Source organism: Parastagonospora nodorum, assembly GCF_000146915.1.
Source record: "Parastagonospora nodorum SN15 chromosome Unknown scaffold_1, whole genome shotgun sequence".
In the NCBI taxonomy this organism is placed as follows: Eukaryota; Fungi; Ascomycota; class Dothideomycetes; order Pleosporales; family Phaeosphaeriaceae; genus Parastagonospora; species Parastagonospora nodorum.
Genome location: NW_001884549.1, coordinates 1,625,216 through 1,643,448, shown reverse-complemented (window position 1 = coordinate 1,643,448; position 18,233 = coordinate 1,625,216). Strand labels below are relative to the sequence as shown.

The following is an 18,233-nucleotide window of genomic DNA, read 5'->3' as shown; positions in this document are numbered from 1 at the left end:
ATTGGGTGTGTGCATACTGTAAATCTCGAGTCGGATAAGCTTCCCCATGGCGGCGAGTGAATTGCGCGCTGCCTGTCCGGCGAGAGCGCTGCGTGGAAGTGGGTGCGCGGGCAGTTGGGGCAGTTGGGGCAGTTGTTGTCGCGTGGTGGGCTGCGGGCGAGGCGAGCATGAAGTCGACCGCGATCCGACGCGACGACGCGCTTCCCGTGATTGTCCCGCCCGCCGTAGCTAGCGGCACATCCTCGACGGTGACGAAACTGGGCACATGTCACTGGTGCCCTGCATGCCTGTGTGCAACCTCACCGCTCTCCCCTTGTTGTCCGTTTTTTGATTCATTTCACAGACTGCAAGACCGACCTATACAGCTCTCCTCGCCTCAGCTGCCCCCTCCAGGCGCCTGTTCTCGTGACCAGATTACTGCACCATCTCTGCGCCCCTCCGTGGCCGCCGATGACGTTGTGAGCTCCAATCACCAGCTCGCATTTTCCCACGCCCGAATCTCTACCACCACAACGACGCAGCGAGCAATCCAGTGCAAGCCCCGCATATCACACGCCCATCGCAGTCCATCGCAGCCCTGTCATGCGAAGGTAGTCAGGGTCCGGTCATCCTGAGCTAATCTGGACATTATCACCGTACGCGCCTTCCTCTTCTCCTGCGCTCCTTCCCTACCATGGCCCGCAGAAGGATCCCTAGGCACAACACTGCTAACACACGCCATGGCTGTAGGCTCGCCCCCGCGTATTTCCAAGCGACCCCTCCATCGACGAACCCCGTCCAGCCTCGAAATTGTCCAGGAAGAGCTCCCCACCATGGCCGAGCAGGACGCCCTGGGCACCGCGCCCAAGTCGAGGTCCGACCCCCAGCTTGCAGTCCCCGGTATGGCCTCAAGATTGCCTTCTAGCGATTCTGCCGACGCTAGCTCTGCGATACTGGACGACGCCCTGTCCTCGAATCAACCACCGCTCTCCACTCCCGGCCTTTCGCGCTCGGCTTCCTTCTCCAACAGCTCGTACCAAGATGACTCCGACTTCGAGGATGCTTCATTCTTCCCGCCTGTCGAGCGGCTGACCATGTTCGATTTCGTGGAGAACCTCGCCCTCAACCAGCGCATCGAAAAGATCCAGAGCTCGATAGCTTCCCAGACCCAGAAAATCAAGGACCGGGCCAAGAACAGGGGCATCACCAAAGACCGCGTTGTCGAGGAATGGCGACGTAGAGTACCGACCGAGGGCGAACAGCTCGACAAGTACCGCAAGCGTATGCGCCAATCTGTAGACCGCCTGAACAAGCAATGGAAGGAGTCGGTCACAGTCACGGCTAAAGAGAAGATATCCTTCATCGCTGCCGTCATGAACATATTTGTCTCAGGCTACCTGGTTGGACTACATCCCGACTTCTTCCCGTACTGGTACACTGGGCAGTTGTTCTACTTCATGCCGCTCCGCTTTATCACCTACCACAAGAAAGGATACCACTATTTCCTCGCCGATTTGTGCTATTTCGTCAACATCCTAGTAGTCCTGAGTGTCTGGATCTTTCCGCAGTCTAAGCGACTTTTCATCGCAACATACTGCCTGGCATTTGGGAATAACGCCGTCGCCATCATCATGTGGCGGAACTCGCTAGTTTTCCATTCCATGGACAAGGTCGTCAGGTATGCATGCTCATGGACGACTGTTGAAACTTTGCTAATACAAACAGTCTCTTCATTCATATTATGCCCTGCGTCACTCTACATTGCCTGGTCCATCTGTTGCCCGACGCGATGCAGCAGGAGAAGTACCCTGCTATTTACAACATTCGGCATTCTGATCCAACGTCAAAACACCACTACAGTCTCTTCCAGATGATGCTGTGGGCAACGCTCCCATATGCTGTCTGGCAGCTGAGCTACCACTTCTTGATCACAGTTCGTCGACGCGATGCCATCAAGGCCGGACGCCCTACCAGCTTCACCTGGCTGCGCAAGTCGTACGCAAAGACATGGATCGGAAAGATTGTCCTCTCGCTACCAGACTCCCTCCAAGAGTCTGCCTTCATGGTCATCCAATATCTTTATGCGGTTCTCACTATGCTTCCCTGTCCCATCTGGTTTTGGTATCGCTGGGCATCAGGCGTTTTCCTCATGGTCGTCTTTATATGGAGTGTTTACAACGGTGCAACATTCTACATTGACGTCTTTGGCAACAGATTCCAGAAAGAGTTGGAGGCGCTCAAGAAGGATGTCGCCAAATGGCAGGCTTCTCCTGGAGGCGGTCTTACTCCTTTTACGCCCAACGAAGCTGGTATTGAGAAGCAGTTGGGTGCAATCCCGCCTCTCGAGGGAAGCACTGGTGTCAAGGCGGCTGATGGAGAAGCGAGAGAGAGGAAGTAATGATGTACCCAACAGGGAATTTTCTTACGCATGTCAAGACGTTGATCTTCTCATTATCTCAGATCATGTCACTCGGAGTTTCTAGTTTTAGCATACTGGTGTCGTTTTCACGTCAGCGATGGTCTCCTTTGGTACTTGCATTGGCATTTTATCTAGACTGGTTGGTGACATATACCCCCTTTCCTTCGCTCAACTATGACCAATTCAACCCTGCGCGCCTATAATCAAACGTTCCTGAACCCCAGTCCCACATGCATCTACCTGGTCGTGATAAGAAGCAGATAAGAAACACCCTTAATCCCCAACATCACATCTACCCAGGCATGCTCACACCCAACCCAACATCAATCCGGGAAAAACCGGCAGAAGTCACGACAATGCAGGAACCCACAGTATTCCTCCTCTTGGACGACCTTCTCCTGGACATCCTCCTCTTCAAAGTCTTCAAAGTCCCCATCATACCCCTCATCCTCCCAGACACCCATCCCATCTGCCATCATCACATACTGGAGCACGTAAAGAAAAACCTCCCAGGGCGTCCAAGACGCCACCTCGAACTGCGCCATGGCAAAGACATAGTCACGAATCGCCACGTTCTCTTCGTATGTGTAAGTGGGGTGCGTGGCGGTGTTGGCGGCGGCGAGCGCGATGAGGTTCGGGAGGGAGATGGAGTATGTGTACATTTTTCAGAGAGGGGGTAGTAATTTGGGAAGGAAGTGTGGTTTTTTTAAAGGTGTTCTTAGTATGGGTGTTTTGTGTTGAAGAGGGAGAGAGAGAGTGTGTGTGTAGAGAGTGTTTTGATAGGGGATATTATGGGGTTTTTTTTAAAATGGATTTTGGGGGGTTTGGGGGGAGTGTACCATGATTTGGAGTGGATTTGTACCATGGTGTTGATGGATCCTAACGGGGATGATTGGCTACGCATGATTAAAGTGTGTCGAGTGTTATTTTGGCAAGAAATTGGTTAGAAAATATTAGGGCACGCTTTAGACCACGGTACGATTCATAGATGGTGTTTGAGGTTAGTCAGGTTTCAACACGTGATGCCGAGTCTTGCGTAGTATAGTACCTACACGCACACATCACATCACAAGAATCGCATACATGCGCAAGACTGCTATTATCGTGATGATTATACGTCAATTATACTTCCTGTAGTCCCCTGCGCATGATCGCCATCCTGAATCCTGTATACCTTCGCGCACATATCGAAATCTCCCAACCACACTCTACACTACCGAAGCTATCCTAGTCCCACCCCCATCCCACTCAATGAAAGTACTTCCCCGTAATGCCCCTACACAACGCCCAGCCCTCTTCCAACGCCTCCAAGACATCCCCCTCCAATTTCCCCTTTTCAAAGTCCCCCAAATTCTGCACCAATTGCGCGTTACTACTCGCGCCAATAATCACCTTATCGCCAAACTCCTTCTTAAGCTGCGAGTGATGCATCATCCACCTCAACGCAATCTCGCCCTCCCTCAAATCCCCCTTCTTCGCCCTCAACCCTTCCAGTGCCGAGAAAAACGCATCGTTCCAGTACCGCTGCCGATACATCTGGCCCTGCATTTTGTTGACGTCGAAGCGCGAGCCCGCCTCTACGTCTTTTTCCGACGTGTTGCGATGGTACCGGTCTGTCAGCCAGCCGCCCGCGAGCGGATTGTACGCATAGAACGAGATATCGTAGTACCTCAGACAAGGCAGGAGTTCCGCCTCAATCGTGCGGTGTAGCGCATTATACACGCCCTGATACACCTGCGGCAACGGCCATCCATTCGCGCGGCACAGTTCGCAGATCGCAGCTACTTCCCACGACATGTAATTGCTGATGCCCCAGCGGGTGAATTTCCCCTGGGCGTGCAGGTCGGCGACGGCGGCGAGGGTTTCTTGTAGTGGCACGGAGCGGTCGGGCGCGTGCAGGTACCATAGGTCTACGCTGGTGGATCCGAGAGCGGAGAGGCTGGATGAGAGGCCTGACGACATGCTTGAAGGGTCAAGGTGGGTTACGGGGCGGCCCATCATGCCGCGGACGTTGGGGAAGAATTTGGTGTCCATGGTTAGGTTGCGCTTTTGCCAGTCCAGAGCTTTGAGGTACTCTTCGGATGATCCGCCCTGTAGTTGTTCAGTTTGAAGTGTTTGAGGTGATGGTGGTGATGCACTTACACCGTAGAAGCGCGAGGTGTCAATCTCATTGTGGCCATAGGACTGGAAGGTGTCGAGAATAGAAGCACAATCTTCAAGTTTCGAGGTTCGTACTTGTTCCTCGCCTTCACGGCCAAAGGTCATGGCGCCGAAGACGATGGGAAGAGCTGTTTTGGGAGACATTGTTGCTGTTCAGAATGTGCAGAGATAATGCGATTGGAAAGGTGAACAAGATCAGAGCGCGGCTTGTTGAAGCCCACCTTCTTTATACACCATGCAGAGCTAGAAGTCGAACTAGTTACCGAAGTTAGTATCGAAGCCGTTCCGAGCAATGGTTGGTCAATTATTTCATCGTGACGAGGAGGGCTCGGAAATAGGCGGATTTAGTGTCAGGTACGATGAGCTCATGAGCGTTCCTGCCATCACTAGTGATGCACCAGTCTTAGCTTTTCAATGCCAACAAGATACAATTGACACGTCGATCAACACCCATTATATAATATGGTACAATGTAAACAAAGTTATTGTGGTTACAAGTAGGATATGACTGCTCACGGACAGACAGCGAGCTAGGAGGAAGTTACTAATCCTACTCCATTGAGCTATTACGAGAGCAGAGAAGAAAGGATCCAAATAGTATACACAATCTGCTCACTGAATCTAATTACGACTCAAAGGCAATATGCAGCAGTATACACCTGGTTCTCTGTCTTACCAACCGCGCCCGCAATCCTCCCCTCCATCCCAATCAGCCCCTGCATCGCCGTCTCCCTCACCTTCCCACAGTCCATGCCATTCTGCCCCGAGAACCCCAGACTCTTCAATTTAACATGCACGTGTAGGCCCTTCTCCCCCGGCAACTGCACATTGACACGATCGACCGTGTTGCAAAAATTATACCTCAGCGGCGGCCCGACTTTCTGATTCACCCAATACTCGTTGCAGTTGCCTGTGATGGCGAGCGAGGCGGCGCTCGCTACTGCGTCCATTAGAATGTCGTAGATTTCACGGTTACCGTTCCACCGCATCGATTCGATTTCTAGCGTCACTTCTGTGACGTCTTCGTCGTTGACAGGGCGCGTCTTCGCATGCCAGGCGTAGATGGGGAAGTTGGAGATGGCTTTTATGCCCGCGGGAACGACGCCGCAGAAATCTCGCGTCGCGTCGGGGCAGGCGGTGCGCAGGTTGGCAATTAGGGTGTCGCGCAGTTCGTTACCCCACATGCTGCCGACGTTGACAGGTTTGTTGCCTAGGGCGAGTTGGATGGTGTCGCCGGATGGGATGGATGTTGCTAGAGGGCTGGCGAGGGAGATGAGCGGGAGAAGGGCTCCGAGGATTTTGACAGTGGAGAGCATGATTATGATCTTGCTTTAGTTTGGTACGTGGTATAGTGTGAAGATGTGCGAGAAGTGAAATCTCTGATATTTGTGTATGATCTTGGCGTTTGAAGGAAAGTTGTAAATCAGGAGAGGCAAATGACTCCAAAAACTATTTATGTGAAGTCCATTCTCAGTTCACATTATCGGAGTTCGTCCAGAACAATCAAACAAAGCTGGATGCTGGGTTGTTTGCTTTGTTCTGACGTAGTATTTTCGTTGCGAGACACTTTTCTTTGTATCCTTGTTTCGACCCGACCTCGTCAATCACTGAGGTGCGAAGAAGGCCAATCTTGATTTCGAGCCCTCATAATTCATATTCACCATGTTGTTGGATTTTCTGTGCAGTGACAGCAACATCCGATCTCTCCAAGCATCCAGAATCAGCAATAAGATTAAGCTCGCCATTTCAGCTGTGGCTTTGGTGTATGTAACTACCCTCATTATGTCTGCTTTTATGCTCAAACATTGCCAATCAGTCTGCTGCTCCTTGAGCTGCGGGAGACGCGCAAGCTGATCATGCTCGTCTTGTGTGCAGTAGGGCCCATCGCAGACGCTGTATGAAACGAGATTTACCTTCTCATCCGCAGTTAATCGATCAAACCCCGCGGAAGAATTGCATTACTTGAACCGCACTTCTGTTAGGGAGAAAGCTGGTTCTGTCGGGGTGCAGCTAGACAGGGTGCTACAGCTGAGCGTGGTGTATGCATAAAGAACGCAAAGAATAGGAAAGTGCAAAAAAAGAGGTGATCGATCAAATCGAACTGACGTGTTTCAAAGATTCCTACCGTAGTAGTATATAGCAGTCGCAGATCGCAGTTTTTCACGCACATCACAAGGGATATACGCACCTAAACCGGTTCTCCAAACGCTGTACCAACGGGACTTGAACCCGTGGCGAAAGGATGACCATTTGGAGTCTTTATATAGGCCGAAATGTCCTAGAGGGGTATGTGGAGACGCAGGCTGTGGGCATGCTTAGCGAGCAATCGGGCAGTGGATTACGTCGGCAGCTGCAGAGCGGAAAGCCCCGAGCGGCTGGGGCTCCTGTTTGCTTCTGGATGATGGCATGGCGACGGGGCGGGTATACGCCGGCAGGCCTTGTGAAAACGATAACTCCCTGGGACTCCCACCCAACACGCACCACTAGATGGAAGCTCACACCAGACGGAGCGTCTTGCCTTCCTGTAGTAGCTACAGTGCCCCAAAATTTCTAGTAGCAATGAAACATGAACATATGGGCAAGCCACACGTGTCCCATGGCAACTGTGCTTGAGCCCATCATGCCATACTGCTGACTTAGGTGCTGCACTGCTTGAGGGAAATTTCCAGTATTCTTTCGTAACCCATGGTGGAATCACTTCAAGTCCATTCTTGATGCTCTTTGTGATGCTTTGTGATGTTGACTGCCCCATGTGACCATTCTTGACCCCACGCCTCACCTGAACAGCAACACCATTTAGACTCGATCGCCGTCGACAGCGATCTCCTAGTCATTCATGCTGAAGGACGCATTCAGATGGACTGTGGTACTTTTGCAAAGCCCTCAGTGCGCACAAGACTTCCGGCAGGCCGCTGGGGTTGACTTTGAGGAGCTGATATCGCCTTTCTCCCACAGCCTTCCACCAACACCAGAACAACACCCCACCACCACAATGACTCCAGCCCCTGCGCGAGTAAAGGAGCTCATTGCTGTAGGTATTTATGCTTATCGTCACTACCAATTGGGTTTCGTTGCCCCGCCAGCACCGCGCTCGAGTCTCAGGATTCACGCGATCGCTTTTCGAAGCCCACCGCGAGGCCCCTCAGCAACCACGGCAAGACTGACACAGAAAGCGCGCGTCACATCTAAGGGAACTCTTGACTTCTCAATTGAGATCCTCAAGCTTAGAACGCAAGCCGACGACCAGACCGATCCCCACCACGACGGCCGAGGAACCAGACACGCGATGCGAACTAGACTCCTCCGCGGAGGCGACGACTAAACAAAAGGCCGGGCAGAGGTTTCAGATGCCCCGGCACGGCTGGAACTTCTTCTCTGTCTCGCGAGCCGCTGACTTTCGAGGCCTTGAGCGGTCTCCCAGGTCTCGATACTTGGCTCAGCCATGAACACGCGTTGCGACAACCCCGCGCAGCCTACAACCAATACCACGAGACTTTGCTATTTGCACACAACAGTCCTCTCAGTTAATTGACGCAGTGGTTGTGCTTAATGGGATCTCTCTCATGATCTGACTGGCCAACCGTGGCACATCGCGATGTTGGGCCGGGACGCCGCCCGCCAACAGGAAGATCGCTGCGAGGAGCACTTTCAGGCGACAACGCACCAAGAACATTGCCTCTAAAGAAAAGCCGAACGATGCCTGGGTCATTCGCCAAAATCGTGCGTGGTAGTGATGTTTACACGTGCGACGTATGTAAGAGTTGCCTGGGAAGCGTGTTGCCTTCAGACCTGCGAGCGCAACATGACGGCCGATGATCGACGATCGATATCGAAGTGTACAAGACCACCGCAGTGAACCCGGGCGGATGCCATTATTGTACGCTATCGAGAAGGGGCTGCTGGGATCCAAAGGCATGATATATGCTTATGATCAAGGTCGACTTGACCGGATCCTTACACGCTGGCGAAAGAGCGACGTCGACAGCGACCTGTTCGGGTATCGACAGGAACCCTCTGAGCCCGCGCCCAATCTCAAATGATCGAAATGTCCTGGCGACCGTTGTTTGTCAAAGCTCAGAATCTGAGCATGGTGTCTGAGATGAAGTCGCTCATGTTGCATTGCGTTAAACACGCATGAATCGAATCGTCTTCGCTTCGAGTTTGGACATCGCAGATCACGAAGCACTGGGTTGTGCGGTCGAGTCCATCCAACGAACCCTGAGATGCTGCACACCCAGTTTCGACATATTTTCCGTCTGCACAAAGCCCCTTGAACCTCTTCGTCCGAGCAACTACGGACCTCGCTGGCCTGGTCGCTCCGGTGCACCAAATGAAAGACAGTTCCTACTCTTTCTTTGTAGCACTTATACGCTCCGGTCTGCGTGAAGCGGATACCCCCAAGAAGTGCTTTGCACGCGGTCGAAGTATACGAAACAACATGGACCAAGATGTTGGCACGGACACACTTGTTCCAGCAATGGATGGTACCAACACTGAGTCAGGCATGATGCAAGTACCGTTGTCCAAGTGCCAAGTATGTCCGCCAAACACAGTTGATTGCCGCAAGCATGGCAGACGTACTTGCAGCCAAGAACCTCTTTGGAGTCCATCCATGAGTTGCTAGGCATTTGCAGCCTACGAGAATACCGCCGGGCCACTCGTTGTTCCATTTGGACAGGCCCAAAAGATATTTCGGTACCACAGGCGTCATATGCTGGCCACGTTTCCGTGTTGCGGCAACTATAGCAAGTCGCCTGGGTTCGAAAAATCGACCAAGGACCCAGTGCGTATCTCTCGCACCGTTGGGCCATCAAGTGGACTTGGAAGACGGACACTCTTGAGGAGCGCTGTAGGCGAGAAAAATAGGTGGCACAGTGTTGCGGCGGTGCCTCGAAACGCCACGACTGTAGCATCACTTGTGAAGATGGTATCACCTCAACGACCCCCAGCCTCTTTGTGCATGTTGCTGAGTTGCACATCATAGCATAGGCTTCGTAAACGTCTCTCGCTCCTGATGCGGATGTGGGGTACTGCGTCTCGACATTTGATGGTTGTTGGCGGGGCCAGGCGGGCGATTGTCGCGAACCTTTTCGTTCCACTACTGGCATGGATGAGATGTTCCTGCGATTATTGTTGGTAGACCGCCGCTGAGCAGCTGCAACCATCCAGCACGCACGTTATGGACTTCGTCTATGGTCTCGGCGGAGGCGGCTACAGCAAGGTCCATGTCTCTGGCAGTCCTCGCAGCGCCCAGAGAACAAGCCTACGCCCTTGCAATTATCGGTCAAGCCCCGTGGTGTGTGGGTATTGGCCGAGTGTGTGTCCGTCGAGACTTCGGTGATCGGTGCGGGGAAGAGTTGCGGAGATGTTTGAGTTGGAGCCCAATATCTTGGTGCGCGAGTCGATCCATCGGGACTGCGGACAGCTTGTGGTGTCAGTTGGGTGTCAATCAAGGGCTACCGTACCTTCTCCTTCCCTGATATTGCTGCGGCAATATTGCCACTGGTGGTGGTGGGGGGGGGGGGTGCCAAATCGCGGCACGGCGCCACGCAGAAGAGCCAGCCATGGATTCCTGGTTCAAGGAGTGGCTATTGGAGGTCTCTGTTCTCCTGGAAGAAGCTCAGCACAGTCTATTCGAACGTTCATCGGTGCCTATTCGTGCGCTGGGAGAGGCTGAAGGTTGTCTGGCTGCGAGTAAAGGCGAGCTTCAAGGGGAGCTTCAAGGCGCTCTCTGAGGCAGTGAGATTGCAGACCCATATCCGGTGAGCCCTTGTGGTCTCAAGTAAAAGACACAATGGCCATGAGAGTGTGCGCACTGCATCCAGGCATCTGGTGTGGGTGAGTGTTGTGGTGGTGGTGGTGGTGGTGGTGGTGGGGGAAGGAGCCCTATGTGCGGGAGACAAAGCTACTCCGCACAGAAGCACGCCAATGTCAAGCAGCGCCGACATCATCAGTAGAAGCGCATCTCCCACAGGGCATGGCGGCTATGCTGGCGGTGCTTGAACCTTTCAGAAGACGAAATTGAGGTCGTCAAGGCCTGATGGCAGAAAGACTTCTGTCAGCCATAGCGGTCTTGCATGTCTGACACCGTCACAAGAATGACCTGGCAGCACGAACTAGACCATAAGCTCGTGCCCAGTATTGTGTAAATAAGGCCGTTCTGGAAAGCTACAGCGAGTGCCGAGACGCAGATGCTACGATGTCTTTGAGAGATATTGCTTCCACATTAGCATGGCTCCCAGCAGATTGTTGCTCCTATGCTGGTTCTCAGGCAGCTCCATGTTGCCAGATGTAAGTGCAGGTTCATCGGGCTCTCCTCAGATGCCCAGGTGCCAGTGCGGGTCCTTCAGCAATCGCTGCATGCTTAGACGGTGAGGTCACATTGGAAGACCAGGCCTCGTCGTGAGTGTAAGCCAACCGTGCTCAGATCGGATTCCTTAGAGATGCCAGAGGTCCACGGAGTGGAGATGCACGTCACAAGCTTGGCAAATTAAGCAGCCTGGAGCGCACAGGAACGACGAAGACGCGTTGTGTCGTTGCAAAGCAGATGCGGGACAGCTACGCGAGGTTGACCAAGCTTCGCTGAGCTTTGACACATTTGCGGCATCTTCCACGAAGCTAGATGCAACCTCTTGTCATCCCTCACATTTCAACATCACCATGCATACGATAACGAGCACATTTAACGACTTTCTAGTACACTTTCATTATTTATAGAGGACATGAGGACCATGTAGCGCTTTTACTTTCCTGATTTTACCATTCTGATCCACCCATGGGCCAGGAAGCGCTCAGAAGATCATCATTTCTTCCGGATTCTGTATCGGCGTGCTCTACCTCAAACATCCATTGCAACGGCATTGCGGAGACGATATAATTCCCTGGAACGACTCCCGAATTCCTATCGCCCGCTTGGTGTCTGGGTTGGACTGCTGAAGCCAAGCAGGATCGCGCGAAGGGGACCTGGATCGCTGTCCCTCAACCTTCGAACACGTTCTCACGCAGATAGGAACAGGCCTTCCAACCAATAGAGAGCTTCCAGTGTCCAAGGTGATAGAGGTATGAATCTGGCTGGTCCTCCATCGTTAGGAAAGGCCCCAAGACGAATGAGTTCTCTTGATAGAAAACTTCAAGCGCCAGTCCATGGATCTCCGGTCGGGCTGTTGCGATCGCAAGGAGGTTGTCGACTGGACCGACCTGGCGGTCGTGGAAGGCTGGTAGTCCCCCAGACGGATCGTCATACGGACCAAAGACAGCGAAGCTGTATCGTCCTGATGGAACGAGCTGGACATGAAGAGGCGTCTCGAATTTCAAGAGAAGACGAAGAATCTTCTTTCGCACCTTGAGCGACAGCAAATCCAGCCGCGGAATGGTGTTGTCGTCGATGTATCCCACCGGGCCTAGACCGTAGAGCCTCTCCAGCAACATGTTCTCCTGTCCAGATGGCAAGGAGTGTATCGGCAAGCCCTGGGAAGTAGTGTCTGCGACGACAGGGAAGTCGTTATCGTAGTCCATCTCTTCCTGCCTCGAAATCGCAACGATCATGTCGTTCATTCCTGGTCCGAAGAGGTCTCGCACTATCTCCTGAATGCCCCTCGTCGATGACTGGCGTTTCCAGGACATAAGGAGCGCGATGACCACCATCTCTTTTACCTCGAACCTCACGGGAGGCCCTTTCATCATACTGTCTCCGAGCCTTGTGCCTTTAGTCAATAGCTCTCGGATGGACCTCTGGACCTCAAAGTCGCGGAACTGCCGCCTGTGCTTCAGCCCAGGGAAGCACTCATTGAGGCGCTTGATGACGAAGCTGCCCAACCGAGTATACGCGTAGAGGATGAAATAAGACTCGCTCGAACGCGATGCAATGGCAAGGTCAGGCTGTGGGATGTCTCGGGGCGGGGCTAAGCTGTGTTAGTCGTTGGGGTCGCTTTCACGATCGCGATCTTTGTCGACGTACCTTGCAGCCAGGCCAAAGCAAGGCGGACGATGAAGTGGTCGAGGTCTAACTCATCCACTCCCCTGATCATGCCATGCCAGGCTTGGAGGATGTCGTTTGAGAAACGCTTCGCGGCTTCGGCCAGTGCCGCGTCCGTGAAGCGCAAGTCCTGACCTGCCGCCACTCTTGCTAGACGGGCGAGGCTTCTCACCGTGTGCTGCCGGCCGATTCGAGGGATGTTACCTACCATACTGCCGTCGATGACTGTTGTCTTTGGCGTTTGGGGTGTTGTCGTTGTGGTGGAAGGTTGGCAGGGTGGAGAGTATCGCAAGAGACAAAACACCACGAATTTTCCCGCAAACGCACGGCCCCGACTCTTGCGCAGCGAACTATGACGACTTCTGCTAAATCCTTGTTCCATGGTCCTCGCGGAGCATATCAGCTGCCTCTGAGACGCTGGCCTGTTGCAAAAGATTGGGCGGATTAAACATGCGGATTGCATCATAGCCAGGCGAGGAGCCAGGCATACTTGAGACACGGTTGCAAGACTCGAACGAAATCACTCATTGAATGTGCTTCGACAATGGCCAAAAAATGGTTTCGACATGAACATGAACGGCTATCAAGCAAGAGCATATCTGTTTCAAACCACGCCTGTGGTACCGAGTACGTTCCGGGGAGCCAAATGCTAGCCACGGACATGAGTCGAACCCGCGACCATCGGAACCACAGCCTCGACTACACTGACACGAAGGTCATACAAAACAGCAAAAAAATGGTAGCTTAACTTTGATTGAACACGTCATCCTTAGTGCAGGGGCCGTGCTAATCTTCTCTGTATCGTTTCTAAATGACCAGTCGCCCGAAGGCGAAAGGCCGACGGACAGCAGGCTTTAAATACTCGGAGTCGTTATGGGGTCAGAATCTACAGGCCGGATGTAGGCTACGCGGGAGCTCTGCACCGTCACCACAGCAAGGGTCACGATCGAGCTAGCAGAACAACAAACACACGACGCGCTTTTCCGAGTTGGCCCAGGTTTCCATACAGGATTCAGGAAGTCTCGAAGCTCCAGTACACCGTATCTCGGTGCCTCGAGATGCCGGCATGATTACCACGTCCTCCGGAGAATGCCACTGCAAGTCTGAAACAGCCTCCGCGATACCATATTGCAGCAGGGTCATCAATCGATTGAGTTGGCTGAAAGCTACAATTCGGATCAAGTTGTCCGCAACAGCTGCGCAACAATGTAGAGTAAGTCGTAAGAAAGGTATTCCAACATTATCCCAAGCCACTAGGCTGTTTGCTCCAAGGTTAATGTAAGCCTCAAATGCAATTCCTGCAGGTAAAAGTTGTGACAAAGTAGCTCACCTAGGCAGCTCCATGGCTTTTTTGTACATCACAAGCGTGGCTATTGGAAGTGCCAAACGATTTACATGCTCAAAAGCAGCCCTCTGTAGACTGTTCTGAAACACCGAGCTTCTCCAGGAATGAGTATTGACGTCCGTGATATGTGCACCTGAGTCTCTGGATCACTCTGGGATTACCACAATTATGTAAACTTTGCTGCGAGCGGTATGATGTTCTAGTAGAATAGTTAGAAATGAATTTTACAATATGCAAAATCGTCTTACGAATACGTGATTCCATATCTGTCTGTGTAGGCTAAGGACAGATTGTTTAAAAGTGATCTTCAGCATTTCAGTAGCAGCAGCAAGCCAATGTACATAACTGGTCATATCGATTCGAGAGTAGAAGATATGAGTAAAATTTAGTGAGGATACAACAACACAGTACTGCTTGCTAGCTCTATGTCGAGTCAAACGGCAACATGAGAGATATCTAATAAGTAGCCTTGCAGCCTGGAATCCTATGCGTGCTATGGTATACTCAAACATGAGCGTTATCCAATGACTTGCTTCCACACATGCCAGCCTGATGATCCCCCGCTCACTACAGCTCTCATCTCAGCCCTAAAACTCAAAGGACGCGGACCTGCATAAGGCCGTAACGCGGTCCGCTAACAACGCACCTCACCAAACCTTGTCTACACATCACGTCACTAGAACACAAAGACATCCATAAATACGCAAAGATAGGACGAAGAGATGTGTTGCTTCTAACCAACTACTACTACTACTACTACTACTACTACTACTACTACTACTACTACTACTACTACTACTACTACTACTACTACTACTACTACTACTACTAGGCTACTACTACTACTACTACATGTAACGAAACCCAAACAAAGGAATTAGGCGAGGTCAAACTCATATCCATCGATCCTGACAGAACTACCCCATCAAAGTCAAAAAGCCTAGACGCCAGAAACACCATATCCATGCAGCCCAAAGCGCCAGCAAATGCATCCGCTATCCAAACAAATCATCACGCTCCTTTGCCCCCAGCATGACTCTTACGAGTGATAGCTCCCGCTCGGCGCACTGCTCGACGTGTTGGGGTCGTGCGTCTGCCCGCCGCCATTGTGGATGACAGGGGGTTTGCTGCCGTAGCGTTTCGCGCGCGACGAGTCGGCTGATTGCGCGTAGATGGAGGATGAGGCGGAGGAGTATGCTAGGAAGGTGTTAAAGTCATGCAGATGGGATTGGTGGGGGGAGAGACGTACTGGTTGATGAGGTGGAGGGGCGGGAGGTGTAGGCAGCCTTTGTGGCCTGGCTGTAGTATGAGTTCGATGACATTATGGCGGCTGGTGACTGGTGGAGTGTGTGGTGTGGTGAGGCGTGGTGTGTTGGTATATTGGATGTGGTCGATGGCGCGATGGTAAGATGTGTTTGGCTGGTGTATACGAAGACTGTAATGCGATGTTCTTGATCGATAGCAGGTGATGAATAATTATGACTGAAACACACTCGATGACTGGTATGAATGACTGTTGTATAGAAGAAAGAAAAAGAAAGACAAGAAACGACCTACAAACGAGCCCATTTAATACTCCAGGCAGACAAAAAACTCACTGAGGCCGCCGATTACCTTCCCCTACCGATATCTCTATTCCTCCCACTCCGTCGGCGCTCTCCTACAGATGCCTGAGCAACTGCGCAATTGCGATGATTCACGCGCCTGCGTGGCTATGTCCAAGTCCCCAGGCACCACGCTAACATCCAGGCAACCACTCAACCAGCGCTCACCCGAAACATTCTGGTGAACCGAAAATAGAGGCAATGGAGTCATAAACGACTGTTCGGGACCGCCGTTGTTAGTAGCTGCGACGCGATAAAGTGGTCAATAGAGAAATTGCATAGCCGCGTCAGTCACGACGCTGGATGACTGGAACGTATGCAAGGCACAATCAGGCCGGAGCCAATGGTAGACAGTCTGCTGACTGACGCGACGCGCGATCCAGTGACGTTTGCCACGCCCAGACTGGGGGAATCAGACGGAATCGTTGATAACGGCGAGCTTTTTGGGTCACCGGTTACTGTTCGGGTTGTGCAGGGGGGCTGGCGCCGTTGTTGCCTGGGAACCATGGCGGTGCTAAGGAAAAGATCGCAGGACAGAATGTTGCAGGAAAGCGGATTACGGAGCAGATGACGATGCGAAACAAGACTTGAAAGGAGATAGGGGACGGAGGCGAAGAGTCGGTGGGCTCGAGGCTGTGTGGTGGTGGTGAGCATAGCGGGGTTGCGTGCGGTAAGCACGGAGACGAGGCTGCTGCGAGGCAGAACGCCTTATGTGTAAGCAACAGCTCATAAGCCGTCCTCCGCGGTCATTCGCGCAAACTTGCAACAGATGGAACTGTGTAAGCATTCAAGTCTTGGGCAGCAACGATGTGAAAGTCCTCGGTCTGGACTTGTTCTGATCCGTAGGCAACAAGCACAGCATATCGAGGCTCACACCTCGGTTCATGGATGATGTAGAAATGGCAGATCCGCCTGCTCTGGGTATCATTTATTCTTTCCCTCTCGAACTTTGCAACTGTTAATCAACGGACTAATCCCAGAACTTAAGAGCACCATTCAAGTCACCAGTGATGACCTTGCTCGTCTCCCTCGGATGCCATTGAACAGCCAGAACCGGCGCATCACCTGCATGAATCTTGTGCCACATCTTGCACGTCTTCCAGTCCCAGAACACACAGTAACCGCCGCTGTCACCGGAGCTGATGAACTGCCCATCAGGTGATATCGCGATGTCAGGAGCATAGCCCGCAACATTGTGGCCCCTGTAGCTCTTCTTGCGGTTCTGGCGGAATCGGTCGGTGGAGGAATAGACGGTGACTTGGTTGTCGGAGGACTGGAATGCGACGTATTTGCCCGAAGGGTGAGGCGCAGAGCGGACCATGGGAAACATGTATGGTTCGGCGATGAACTTGATGGGGACTGGGATGCCGTATTCCCACGCACGCAGCGACTTGTCGTCGGACGTTGTGATGAAGCGGCGATTCTCGTCGCAGAAGGTAATGGTGTTGACAGGGCCCAGATGGTGATCGTATTCCTGGACCATCTCCCCGCTTCTCGTGTCATACTGTAGGATCTTCTTATCGCTCATGCCAGCAAGGAACTCGTGGGGTGTAGACGGGTTGATGCGCACCACGTGCGGTGTCTTCCCACTGGTGAACTTATTCAGGCATTTGCCCGTTTCCGTATCCCAAAGCTTCATGTACCGATCATAACTCGCAGATATGAATTGTGTACCAGTAGGATTGAAGTCGATGTCGTTGACAGACTTGGTATGCCCCGAAAACGTTCGTAACAGCTCGCGTTGGTGGTATACATCCCACAGAGCAATCTTCGAGTCGGCCGAGGCAGAGAGGAGAAGGTGACCACTATCTGGGATAAAGCGGACCTGCGTGATGGATTTGGTGTGGTACTTGTATGTGTGGACAAGCTTCTTCGGTATGAAGTTCTTGGGTTCGTAGTCACCGGTGAGCTTGATATCTAGGTCTGTGATATGTTAGTTTGGCCCAACCAGTCACAATTCTCATGTTCACATACCAGTCGGCACATGCATGTACGTCCGGCCCTGGTAATCGTACTGCTGGCTACCCACGAACTCGCTCGTCTCTCCAGCAGCTTCGGTGTCTTGATAGTCCGTGCCGGAAAGCTTTCCCGGCGCAGCTGTTGGGTTGTCCTCAATCTCGTCTTCTTCGTATACTATTTCCACCTCTTCATCGCTACCATATTCGTCATCTGAAGCAGCATCCGGCCGTTCCTCCTCGTATCTTGCCCAAGGTCCTTTGTATGCTCCTGCGCCAGCAACTATACTGGTATCTCCCTTTCCTTCACGCTTCCTCTTCTTCGTGTTGCCTCCCTCGATTGCTCGATGCCCTTGTCGGAAGGTGTGTTCGCTGATGTATGTCTCCGCCGCAAACCCAGTAGGAACTCGGCCTGCCATGCTGGCGCGCAGGTTTTAGGATTATGACAAGGATGTCGAGAGAATGTGTGTCGAGAGACTATCCCACAGAGCCCTTGATTTGTTGCGCTGCCTTCACTTCAAGGTTGGGTGCTACCACGATAAATTGTGGTCGGAGCGCTAGTCGATCCTCGAGCTGCAACTTTTGGTCAATGACTAAGCGCCAAGACCTTGGTGTCTGAGCTTAATCATGTGAAATCGTTCATTTACAAGGCTAAGGCAACGCTATCATAACCCATTGAACGTAAAAATATGCCTCTCCACCTGGCTGATATTGGTATCCAGCGCCGTTCCCCATGGTAACCTCCATACAACCCCCCGTATTATGCCAACCCAACCTATCCCCAACATCATCCTGT

General features: G+C 52.4%; 14 protein-coding genes across 14 annotated transcripts; 7 read left to right on the top strand and 7 right to left on the bottom strand.

Annotated features, from left to right (window-relative positions):
* Positions 1-719: 719 nt before the first annotated feature.
* Positions 720-2,377, top strand: SNOG_00729 (hypothetical protein; the record flags this gene model as incomplete). Its single annotated transcript, XM_001791354.1, has 2 exons — positions 720-1,657; positions 1,840-2,377. The coding sequence occupies 2 exons, from the start codon at positions 720-722 to the stop codon at positions 2,375-2,377; spliced, it is 1,476 nt and encodes a 491-aa protein (XP_001791406.1).
* A 344-nt stretch (positions 2,378-2,721) lies between these two features.
* SNOG_00728 (hypothetical protein) lies at positions 2,722-3,060 on the bottom strand (the record flags this gene model as incomplete). Its single annotated transcript, XM_001791353.1, has 1 exon — positions 2,722-3,060. One exon carries the CDS (start codon positions 3,058-3,060, stop codon positions 2,722-2,724), a length of 339 nt encoding a protein of 112 aa, XP_001791405.1.
* Positions 3,061-3,646: 586 nt separating this feature from the next.
* SNOG_00727 (hypothetical protein) lies at positions 3,647-4,702 on the bottom strand (the record flags this gene model as incomplete). The annotated part of the gene is made up of 2 exons (XM_001791352.1): positions 3,647-4,489; positions 4,541-4,702. The coding sequence occupies 2 exons, from the start codon at positions 4,700-4,702 to the stop codon at positions 3,647-3,649; spliced, it is 1,005 nt and encodes a 334-aa protein (XP_001791404.1).
* A 488-nt stretch (positions 4,703-5,190) lies between these two features.
* SNOG_00726 (hypothetical protein) lies at positions 5,191-5,874 on the bottom strand (the record flags this gene model as incomplete). The annotated part of the gene is made up of 1 exon (XM_001791351.1): positions 5,191-5,874. One exon carries the CDS (start codon positions 5,872-5,874, stop codon positions 5,191-5,193), a length of 684 nt encoding a protein of 227 aa, XP_001791403.1.
* A 1,676-nt stretch (positions 5,875-7,550) lies between these two features.
* On the top strand, positions 7,551-7,880 carry SNOG_00725 (hypothetical protein; the record flags this gene model as incomplete). Its single annotated transcript, XM_001791350.1, has 2 exons — positions 7,551-7,589; positions 7,728-7,880. The coding sequence occupies 2 exons, from the start codon at positions 7,551-7,553 to the stop codon at positions 7,878-7,880; spliced, it is 192 nt and encodes a 63-aa protein (XP_001791402.1).
* A 374-nt stretch (positions 7,881-8,254) lies between these two features.
* Positions 8,255-8,598, top strand: SNOG_00724 (hypothetical protein; the record flags this gene model as incomplete). The annotated part of the gene is made up of 2 exons (XM_001791349.1): positions 8,255-8,312; positions 8,495-8,598. The coding sequence occupies 2 exons, from the start codon at positions 8,255-8,257 to the stop codon at positions 8,596-8,598; spliced, it is 162 nt and encodes a 53-aa protein (XP_001791401.1).
* Positions 8,599-8,996: 398 nt separating this feature from the next.
* Positions 8,997-9,174, top strand: SNOG_00723 (hypothetical protein; the record flags this gene model as incomplete). The annotated part of the gene is given in 2 exon segments (XM_001791348.1): positions 8,997-9,092; positions 9,112-9,174. The coding sequence occupies 2 exon segments, from the start codon at positions 8,997-8,999 to the stop codon at positions 9,172-9,174; spliced, it is 159 nt and encodes a 52-aa protein (XP_001791400.1).
* A 482-nt stretch (positions 9,175-9,656) lies between these two features.
* Positions 9,657-9,785, bottom strand: SNOG_00722 (hypothetical protein; the record flags this gene model as incomplete). The annotated part of the gene is made up of 2 exons (XM_001791347.1): positions 9,657-9,713; positions 9,735-9,785. 2 exons carry the CDS (start codon positions 9,783-9,785, stop codon positions 9,657-9,659), a joined length of 108 nt encoding a protein of 35 aa, XP_001791399.1.
* A 567-nt stretch (positions 9,786-10,352) lies between these two features.
* SNOG_00721 (hypothetical protein) lies at positions 10,353-10,561 on the top strand (the record flags this gene model as incomplete). The annotated part of the gene is made up of 2 exons (XM_001791346.1): positions 10,353-10,396; positions 10,477-10,561. 2 exons carry the CDS (start codon positions 10,353-10,355, stop codon positions 10,559-10,561), a joined length of 129 nt encoding a protein of 42 aa, XP_001791398.1.
* A 228-nt stretch (positions 10,562-10,789) lies between these two features.
* On the top strand, positions 10,790-11,144 carry SNOG_00720 (hypothetical protein; the record flags this gene model as incomplete). The annotated part of the gene is made up of 2 exons (XM_001791345.1): positions 10,790-10,849; positions 10,986-11,144. The coding sequence occupies 2 exons, from the start codon at positions 10,790-10,792 to the stop codon at positions 11,142-11,144; spliced, it is 219 nt and encodes a 72-aa protein (XP_001791397.1).
* Positions 11,145-11,536: 392 nt separating this feature from the next.
* Positions 11,537-12,744, bottom strand: SNOG_00719 (hypothetical protein; the record flags this gene model as incomplete). Its single annotated transcript, XM_001791344.1, has 2 exons — positions 11,537-12,459; positions 12,516-12,744. The coding sequence occupies 2 exons, from the start codon at positions 12,742-12,744 to the stop codon at positions 11,537-11,539; spliced, it is 1,152 nt and encodes a 383-aa protein (XP_001791396.1).
* Positions 12,745-14,917: 2,173 nt separating this feature from the next.
* SNOG_00718 (hypothetical protein) lies at positions 14,918-15,200 on the bottom strand (the record flags this gene model as incomplete). The annotated part of the gene is made up of 2 exons (XM_001791343.1): positions 14,918-15,075; positions 15,128-15,200. 2 exons carry the CDS (start codon positions 15,198-15,200, stop codon positions 14,918-14,920), a joined length of 231 nt encoding a protein of 76 aa, XP_001791395.1.
* A 1-nt stretch (position 15,201) lies between these two features.
* On the top strand, positions 15,202-15,667 carry SNOG_00717 (hypothetical protein; the record flags this gene model as incomplete). Its single annotated transcript, XM_001791342.1, has 2 exons — positions 15,202-15,282; positions 15,464-15,667. The coding sequence occupies 2 exons, from the start codon at positions 15,202-15,204 to the stop codon at positions 15,665-15,667; spliced, it is 285 nt and encodes a 94-aa protein (XP_001791394.1).
* Positions 15,668-16,452: 785 nt separating this feature from the next.
* On the bottom strand, positions 16,453-17,856 carry SNOG_00716 (hypothetical protein; the record flags this gene model as incomplete). Its single annotated transcript, XM_001791341.1, has 2 exons — positions 16,453-17,405; positions 17,457-17,856. The coding sequence occupies 2 exons, from the start codon at positions 17,854-17,856 to the stop codon at positions 16,453-16,455; spliced, it is 1,353 nt and encodes a 450-aa protein (XP_001791393.1).
* Between the last annotated feature and the right edge of the window lie 377 nt (positions 17,857-18,233).